Source organism: Tricharina praecox (assembly GCF_024521635.1).
Source record: "Tricharina praecox strain CBS 144465 chromosome Unknown BZA05scaffold_39, whole genome shotgun sequence".
Lineage (NCBI taxonomy): Eukaryota > Fungi > Ascomycota > Pezizomycetes > Pezizales > Pyronemataceae > Tricharina > Tricharina praecox.
The window spans coordinates 171,069-180,269 of record NW_026250441.1 but is presented as its reverse complement, the minus strand read 5'-3'; the positions used below and the strand labels follow the sequence as shown (position 1 = coordinate 180,269).

The following is a 9,201-nucleotide window of genomic DNA, read 5'->3' as shown; positions in this document are numbered from 1 at the left end:
TCCTACGTGCAGGTTCCCTTCATATTAACTCTCAGAGTACATTCTCAGAAGCTGCCAGCTATCTTTGCCACCCGTTCACCAGTGCCGCTGTCAAACCTCATGGCTATGGCCACCCCCAGATTAAATATGCATGCCCCCGCAAAGCCGAATAGTCCGAGTCAACAGTTCAAAATGCAGCCAGTGGAAGGCGATTCTCTTTCGGCACCCCCAGTCATCCGTTCGTTCTCTTGCCTTCCTAATATTCTCTTGACGAGAAAATAAAAAGCATTTCCTCTTTCGCTATTTTCTTCTTCTGACAGTACGTACAAGCAAACATGAGTGGCCACCGCAAGAATCGCTCCTCGATGGAGAAGTTTGACGCAACGGCGGTCCATACGGAGGTTGTTGAGCAGCTGAAAGAGCAGGCTCTAGGGACCGTTAGGCTGTACGATGAGAACAATACTTTGAGGCTCATTCCCGTGCCAACTGATGATCCGAATGGTATGCGCAGTGGTGGGGGTCAGTGATGATGATACGGATAGCTGACGAACTTGAAAAAGATCCCCTTAACCTCCCCATGTGGAGGAAACATATGATCCTCGCCACTATGATTCTTTGTAAGTTTCCGGCACCTACCAACTGCACTACAACGGCTTACCAACTATGATACAACACAGATGGTGTCGCTGGATTGACCGCGGTTGCAAGTATCGGTGGCATCATTCCTATCCTGCAGCTACAGTATGGAGATCCCGTCGAAGTGTTGGCCGCATTGTCCGCACCCGTTCCCGGTTCCTCAAAACCCGCGGTTGTGAACACGGGAGGCATGTTTTCTATCCCGGTCCATCAATCGTATCATTATCTATGCTAAAAATATACTAGAGCCTGCCGTAATCATTGGTCCGGCAGTCAAAGCCCGCTCAACCTCTGGCATCGACCTTGACTTTTCCCTTCTTCCTCGTGCAGGGCAGCTCGGCGGAATGTCAATGCCGGACCTTCCCCCCGGAATCGACCTCACCAAGCCTCCGCCAGGCGGCTACAAATCAATCGCGACCATTTCTCTTCTTGGCTCGCTTCCCTCCCTCTTCATGGGCATGTCCAACTTTATCACCGTCCCCCTTTGCCTGGCAATTGGACGCCGCGCAATCCTGTGCATCCTGATGACTCTCACCACTGCGTGCATGATCTGGGCTGCGCTCTCGAAGAACTTTGATCATCATCTGGCCGCGCGATGCGTCATGGGAATTGGTGCGGGAAGTTTCGAGTCGTTGAGTCCATTGGTGCTGCATGACGTTTATTTCGTTCATCAGAGAGGCAACGTAAGTACCATTCCGATTTCCCGGGCGAGGACGTTTGCGGGCGATCCTGATGTTTATAGGCGATCGGGGCTATGTGGACTTTCTCTGCGGCTATCAGTTACCTATTTGGAGTTATGTCTTCGAAGATCGTCAACATGGTCGGCTGGAGGTGGCTTTATGGAATCTTTGGCATCCTCTCTGCACTCGGAACTGTTATGATGATCTTCTTCGTCCCGGAGACACGATATGTTCGTGCCATCCAGCAAATCGGTCTGTATCCCCTGGCAGTACTAGTTTGGCATTCATTAGCTGACTCCCATAGATGGCGAACTCATCGATACCGATGCGTACGGAAACATCCGCGTCATCGGCAAAGTCACCGACACCAACAGCACAACCAACATGGTAGCGCGATCCCCCTCTCTTGGGTCGGACAGCGGGTACAAACCACGCAGCTGGGCAAATGACATGAAGTTTTCCCACGGCAACGTCAACTGGGCCAACTGCTGGACCTGCTACCGACATATGCTCAAAGCCGCTTTTCTTCCCAATATCGCCTGGGTGGTGATCTTGAACTCGATCTGTATCGCGATATCGATCAGTTCTTTAATGACTTATGCACAGCCCCTTATGGTATGGGAGAAGGGTGGGCCGTGGACTGTAGATAATCTGGGGCTGTCGACCTTGGCGATGCTACCCGCCTGCTTTTTATCGTTCTTTCTATCCGGCTGGGGTATGGATTGGATCTCGAAGCATATGGCAAAGAAAAATGGCGGTATCCACGAGGTACGTAGTTCTCGCTCCCTGATCGCCCGCACTCCAGCACTGATTCTTCTACCAGCCCGAGTCTCGTCTCCCCTCCCTGATCCTCCCTTCAATCTTCACCGTTATCGGCAGTGTCATATACGGAGTGTCCAGCGCCCACACCGACCAGTACCATTGGGCGATCTCCCTACTTGGTGCATTTTTCCTCAATTTCGGGTTTCTCTCACTGAACACCTCCCTCTCGGTCTACGCAGTTGAATGCTACCCTCGCTGGGCAGGGTACACACCCCACTCCCTTATTCGGCTCATTCACTAACAAATATCAATAAATAGTCCTCTTCTCGTAATGGTCTGCGCCCTCCGCAACGTCGTCGGTTTTGCCATGAACTTTAAAATTGTCGATTTCATCAATGCGTGCGGATACGACGGCGCGTTTGGAATCTACGCTGGTATATTTGGTGGTTTTGCGCTTATCGGTATACCTATTTATGTTTGGGGCAAAAGGTTGAGGGAGTGGTCCGCTGGGTGGGCTGGGTTGGCGTAGTTAGAGTGAGTGCACGTGATTGGTGGCAACTGATGGCTGATTTACTTTTTTCTACATCGCGGATGTGCTTTCGAGTCGGTCTTTGTTGTCTAGTCGGGGAAAGAAGAGCTGGGATTTGCGGTTCGTGTCTTTTGTATCGCTTCGCTTTGATTTGATTGAAGAGATGCTGTCGACTTCATTCATTTCAGCCCAATGTATCGCTACTATGCAGCACGTCTGGAGTCGTACAGGCCAGCTGCGAGTTTTCAGTTAAGCCGTGGCCTAGATGCATATTAACTAAAATCGAAAACGAGACCACGCAGATGAATTCCTGCGGCGAGGTGTCTTTCCACTGGAGGTCCTTCTTGGGTGGCGGTGACTGACGGCCCGGTGGAGTTGGCAGTGTTCACGCAACGGGAACCGTTCGGGACCTCGGGCTCTCCTCCTGGACACCAAACTCCCGCGTTTTCTCAGCACTCCCGGCATGGATTTTGAATGCGGAAGCGGAGGGAACCCCTTCAAGTTGCGTTTTACGCGGTGGTCGTCGGGGGCGTGGGAGGACTCACTGTTCCTCGTTAACATGTGGTAGACTCGTACGGGAGCGAAGAGAAATGGCGGCGCGGGAACCCAAGATCCTTCGCTTCTGATTGACTCGGCAACGCGGACTCTTCAAACAGCGAGGACACCGGTACCGCTGAGGCCACAGAGACGCCCCAAGATCTCCTCGCGACACTCACCTAGGTAGCAGCAGATGGCTAACTACGTGTTCGGAGCTGTGACGGGGCTCTTGGTCCATGCTAGATGTTTCCCAGTCACGACATGTCTTGTTTTCAAGTAGTAGAAACGAGCCGCAAGCCACTTTTAGGTTTCCGCTACTACTTCGTCTGCCTCCTGCTTGACCGTGAGCAGATATTTGTAACCTCGCCGACGATGCAACTCGGTTGTTTTGGATGTGGGCCTGACAACGAGGAGGGCGGCAGGAGCAAGACCGAGAAATCGCACCTGAACTAGCCGAAGCGAATCTCCACGGAGTCCGGACACCGGAAGTACCGGATGTAGGAACGGGAGCATCGAGGCCACTGCGTTGTGGTGCCAGCGTCGCGCAGCAGAGACCGCGCGGTGTCCCCTCACTCGTTTAGCCGGGGGCGAAGATATACCTACGTACTAGCTATAGTCATGTACTAGATATTTGCCCGCGATCTTATGGTCCTACGGTTGGTGGCTAAGAGGATTTGGGGATTTGGGGATTTGGGGATGCGGAATACGTCCGTCCTGTGCTGACGTTGAACTGCTGGATAGGTATACTAGCTATCTAACTTTCCGTCGGTGATGGTGTACTCTACCCCTACGTTATTGACCACCGCGCAGCGGAGCCCCCACCACCTTAAAATCTTCGAATTCAAGTATCCATCACGGAATGGTCTAGAGGTCAACTACATCCTTCTTACCTAGGCCACGCAACCGGCGAGGGGAGCTGGGAGAAAGTTCCGGGTTCCACATGTCACAACTAGCGATCCGGCGGTATCTATTGAATGGGACACACACCGACAATGCCTCCAGCCCGTATCATGGATAGAAAGCGCCGGCTTTGTAACTCTTTCTTTCTGTCGGGTTAAATGGAGATGGTTGGACGGGGAGGGAGCAGGGAGGGTTGACTTACGGGGAGGGCAAGGCGCAGCGCAATATGGAACCGGTATCGAGCTCGCGGGCACCGGCTAGGGGTAACAGCCGGGTGGAAGCGGATATGTAAGCTTGCATGATCTAGCGCAGTCGAAAGCAATGAAGATTACCCTTCAAAAAACCAGCAGCGAATACCGTGCCACGTGCCGAGTGACATCTAGTGCTCCCGCAATCGCTGATGCCAAAAAACCACCACCACCCCCGGCGGATGGCTTCGACAGACAAGCAAGCAATGTGGCAAGCGCTGTTTGTACAGGGTCTGGTAGGCACACAGGGCTGCCGCGCAGCAATATAGGCCCTACTAGGGCGCGCTAGGGATAAATTCTTCTCTGGATGGGCGATGTGCTCCGGTTTGGGTAACTTTCTCTGACGGCCGCTCGGGTGTTGGGAGTCTCACTTTCATATTTCTTGGTGTGTAGGTTGCGTCTACGCGCACTTCCGCGCTTCATCGTATCTGTCCTCCGATGTGCCGACTGTGCGCGTTTCCGTTATGAATCTTTCATGCTTTTATTATCACTGTGAATTCTATGGTTCTTCATCAATTGTGACGGCCACTGCTCCAAATTCTTAACGGTATCCAGTAGTAAGTAATGGCTGGGGACGTATATCCGAGGACTGTATACGATCAATTTTTTCTGCACAGACGAAGTCCTTATCCGCCGTACTATCCCAGCCCTTGCTGGAGCCGACTTTATATCCCGAAGGGCCTGCTAAAGGCCGCCGGCCACCGTTTTGCCGCTTGCAACCGGTGAGGATGTTCACCAACGGGGTTTGTGCGAGTGATATACTATGATGGGCTTGCTTCGGTGCTCTGGCCTAATAGACTCAAAACTCTTTGGACAGTGCCAGTAGTCTTATCATGTCCATGATAAGATCTACGGTTGATACGAAAGGCTCACGCGAGTCAGACTTTGAGGCGGACATCGGGAGTAGAACCTGATCCCTAATTCAAGCCGATCTATGACTTTAGTTTAATACTTGTTTGTTGTTAGTCATGTGAACCCTGATTGGGGTAGCAAGCACATAGACTAGTGAAGCTCAAAGGGCTCCTTCAAAGCTGATGTAGTGTGAAAGGATCAAGTGGCTTTATCTAGGCTTTGCTATTGATATGAAAATATTGCACTGGAGTGCGACATCTTATATCGAGTGACAATGTATGCGCAACATCCGAAAACTCTTCCTAGACTCGTCTCTTCCTGCGCGACCCGGGCTTCGATACACGCAGTCTCCGTTGTTCTTCTACAAAAGAAGGTTTTCTCGTAAGTTATAAAAGTGATGTGTCGCCGCTTCTGCTCTCATCGACGTGAGCCCCGCTTCACTACACTTAGGGAAATCGACCACCACTCACGCATTGCTTTTCAGAGCCAAAACGGAGGCAAAATTGTAGCCGTGAGTAGAAGTAATCATCGGACGTGTTAGCATGAAGACCTTTAGGTCTGAATGCGCATATTACGACGAGATGTAGCCATTGATCACTGACACCGCCATGTACCATTTTTACTCGCCACCGCGTTTATCAGGCCACCAAGCCAGCCCAACGCGACACCATCCTAGGCTCAAGGAGTGAAGATCTTGATACAGGATAAAAGTAAGTACCCCATTCTCAATGTACCCACACGTACTTGGATTATAGCCAGAGTTTGAGAGAAAAGGACTACCCACTCTATGTCACTCGACCCCACAGCAACCTAGCCTCGTTTCGGTTACAGAACACCCTACACTGAATTTCGAGACACCCGAGTCGAAAGCGGCATGTATGAACAGTCATCGGCATAGTTAGTGTAGTGCAGTGTAGTACTCAGCATCGCATCCCCTCATTCCTTGACCGCGTACGATTTCCAGCCGACTTGCACCCAGCCGCACGCTGCAAGGCAAGGCAGAAACCCCCACTCGCGCGCTCCAGCAGCTCCAATCACCAGCCAGCGCTACCGTCTATTACGACCAATCACAGAGCGGCGAGCCCGAGGCCCCCCGGCCCGTGTCTGACAGGTCAAGTGATAACCACGCGGGACACTCCAGGGCGCTGCCAGGCTGGCCTAGGCGGCAGTGCTCGACAGGGCGGCGGTTACAAGCTTACATATAGCTGCTGATGCATGTGTTGATCTCACCCACGGAGGTCTCTGCTCGCTGCGTGTCTCTGATTGCGTGAACTCCGAGAGTATGTGGAGACGGAGTCTGTGGGGGTGGGGGGGAGATGGTCGGTGACTTGTCGATAAGGCGTCCGAGGGCCGTGCTCGGTACGGAGGTACGATTTGGTTTTTTATGCCTAGGTGTACAAAGATTATGTGATGGATTCGGAAATGCCTCAACAATTTTTTGGGGGGGATCCGGACGCACGAGCAAGGGGATCCGAGGATGGTGATTTTGTGATTGGCCGGGGACACCGGAGGGCAGGTGGAGATTTTGCGGTGGCGAATGAGTGGAGTTCTTTCTTGCAGGGAGTCATCTTAGAAATGGGGAAATGTTACTGGCTGATCTACGTCCCAGCGTGGAAAAGGGTTTTTATTTTCGGAGCAAATGAATTTCATGCCGGATCACTCGGCTGGGCTAGATCCCCGACCGACTGCAGCCGTATGACTGTGCTCGGCTACTCTGTGTCTTCCCGTAGTCATTCAATGGGCGGAGTTGACGGGGAACCTCGGTCATCGAAGACAGCACAACCACCCGCGCTCGCAATTGCGGAACGGCACGGGCTAGCTAGTACTTCCGCGCAATATCTGTCACGATCACAACCGTATCAAGTCGGTCAGTGGAGATCCGACGGCCATCTTACAAGATACTTGGCAGCTGTATTCATCATTGCAGAAGCCCGATTTTCGGTCTATCCCTTACTAACCCCAGAACTACTTATCCTGTCCGTAGCTGGAGAAATTGTCGCTGCGCCAGGCCGAATCTTGATTGACTACGTTGTATGTTTCAGTTAAGTCCGGTTAACGGTTGCACATATGATCAGATCAGACCAATTCCCAGAGAGTAGCAGCAGTTCAGCAAGCCGTGAAGCTGGAAGTGTCTCACCTACAGGTATGTAGCTTTCGCGATGATCCTTCCCATCGTTCCGGTTACCACAACCCTCTTTGTCAGTCTGCGATCATATCCGCATATATCCCCAACTCCACGGATGATGGCCATTTATCGGGTTTCTCAACAGCAGCACAAGTACCTACTAGGTACTCCGCAGGCTGAAAGCTACAACCCAATCACCCAAGTCGGGGATCCGAAGATCACCGAGCTCTTGCTGGATTCCTCCGGTAAGTGAAGGTAAGCACGTAGTGGATACGATGGCGTCTATGTCGCCGAGTCAAAGTCCAACATCTCCTAATGGCCCAAGTCCGTCGCGGCAATGCTGAGACGAATCATGGCCCAGAGTATCTTCCTCGTGTGCGGATTGGCGGGGGAGGTTGAGCTGCCCGAGGAAGTACATACATGTACATGGGAGCTGCACACACACGACCGCCCACGCAACTCCGGCCATAAGCTGTGACCTGACCTGCTTCACGTCCACTGGGGGGGCATGGGCGATGGCCAGGAGAGCGAGATGTCTGGGAAACGTTCACGCCAAACATACATATGCCGGGCAACTACCGGAGCTGGGCGAAGCTGTATCCATGGACGGTGACTAGCATACATTGACGAGGGGGACTGACAGCCAATACAACGGAAAGCCGAGAACTGTCATGTCAAGTCAAACTTTGTCTGCCATCGAACGCGAGGTTCATCCCGGCTAGCATGGTCATGGAGCGAAGGGAGGTGAGAGGAGGGGATGGTGTGGAACAAGCCAGTTGAAAGAAAGGAGCATAAGTTTCTCGTTCCAGTAGGCAACGACTTATCCCCATACAGCATGATCTGGTCGAATCCAAGGCGCGTATCTGCATCACACCAACAGCGGGGATGCACCGGGGGGAGGGGAGGGGAGGGGAGGGGGCGTGGGCGATGGGGGAGAGAGCTGCAAGAGGATTGTTTCCGCCTCCTTGATTCTTTCCCATGGGCCAGACCGTAGTGCTGAGTCGCTCGCTTTCGCGGCCAGTTCCATACAACCACTCGCTGGGCGCTCCGTATGGAGTCATCAAGACTCGCTCGTAAGAGCTGCGTAATACAAGATCTACCCCGCTCAGCTCCACAGAATCCCGGCAAAACATCACCAAGTTCAGACCAATCGATAGGACCGTTCACCACCAATCGAGGTCGTCAGCCCCGTATCTTGACCTAAATAGAAGCATGCACCGAACGGTAGGCGTAACCCACGATAGGTACCATGTACCATGATCGACCCCCTTTCTTTCTTTGCTTCACTCAGATTACTCGCGATCTTTAAGCTTCCTGTCCGCAAATCAGTCATCGCGGAGGGCAAAGAAGCTAAGCAATCGTCCGGTGTGGTCTACGTACCTACCTACCTATCATTCCTAGGTATGTACATGTCATAGGTACGCACTCTCCAGTGAAGAGCTGCCTCTCCACTGTGACCGCAGGGAATCCCGTCTGGCGTATGTCGACAATAACAGCAACCACAGGTCTAAAAACGCCCCCTCCAGTAAAGTAACCTCTCTCCCATCACGCCGCACGTCTAGAAAGGCAGGCGGCGTACACCATAGCATATCACTCGCTCCACATAATCCCGGTACATGAGCTCCGACCAATGAGCGGGCAGCTTTGCACTAGCCATCGCCACAGTCTCGCGACGGGTGCGAGTAGAGTAGATACACACGTTTGTCAGGCGCAAATAGAGGCCAGAATATCCCTCATAGATTTAATTTGCCGAAATAGATTATTATTATTATTTTTGGTGGAATTTTGCTGTGTGTGGCGGGGCGGGGGGGACCACTGCGAATGTCTGACGGCGCCCAGCTTGTGCTCCGCTCTGTCCAGGTTCCAGGGCATATGCATACGGCACACTCCCTCTCGACTGCTGCTTGCGTAACCGATCATCGATGGGAATGCAGCTCGGTAAGTATGTCGAGC

The 9,201-nt window shown here is 52.5% G+C and overlaps 1 protein-coding gene across 1 annotated transcript; it reads left to right on the top strand.

Annotated features, from left to right (window-relative positions):
* Positions 1–344: 344 nt before the first annotated feature.
* On the top strand, positions 345–2,586 carry BZA05DRAFT_344372 (major facilitator superfamily domain-containing protein; the record flags this gene model as incomplete). The annotated part of the gene is made up of 7 exons (XM_051481124.1): positions 345–480; positions 540–596; positions 946–1,298; positions 1,358–1,547; positions 1,600–2,063; positions 2,119–2,321; positions 2,376–2,586. 7 exons carry the CDS (start codon positions 345–347, stop codon positions 2,584–2,586), a joined length of 1,614 nt encoding a protein of 537 aa, XP_051335150.1.
* Positions 2,587–9,201: the final 6,615 nt, after the last annotated feature.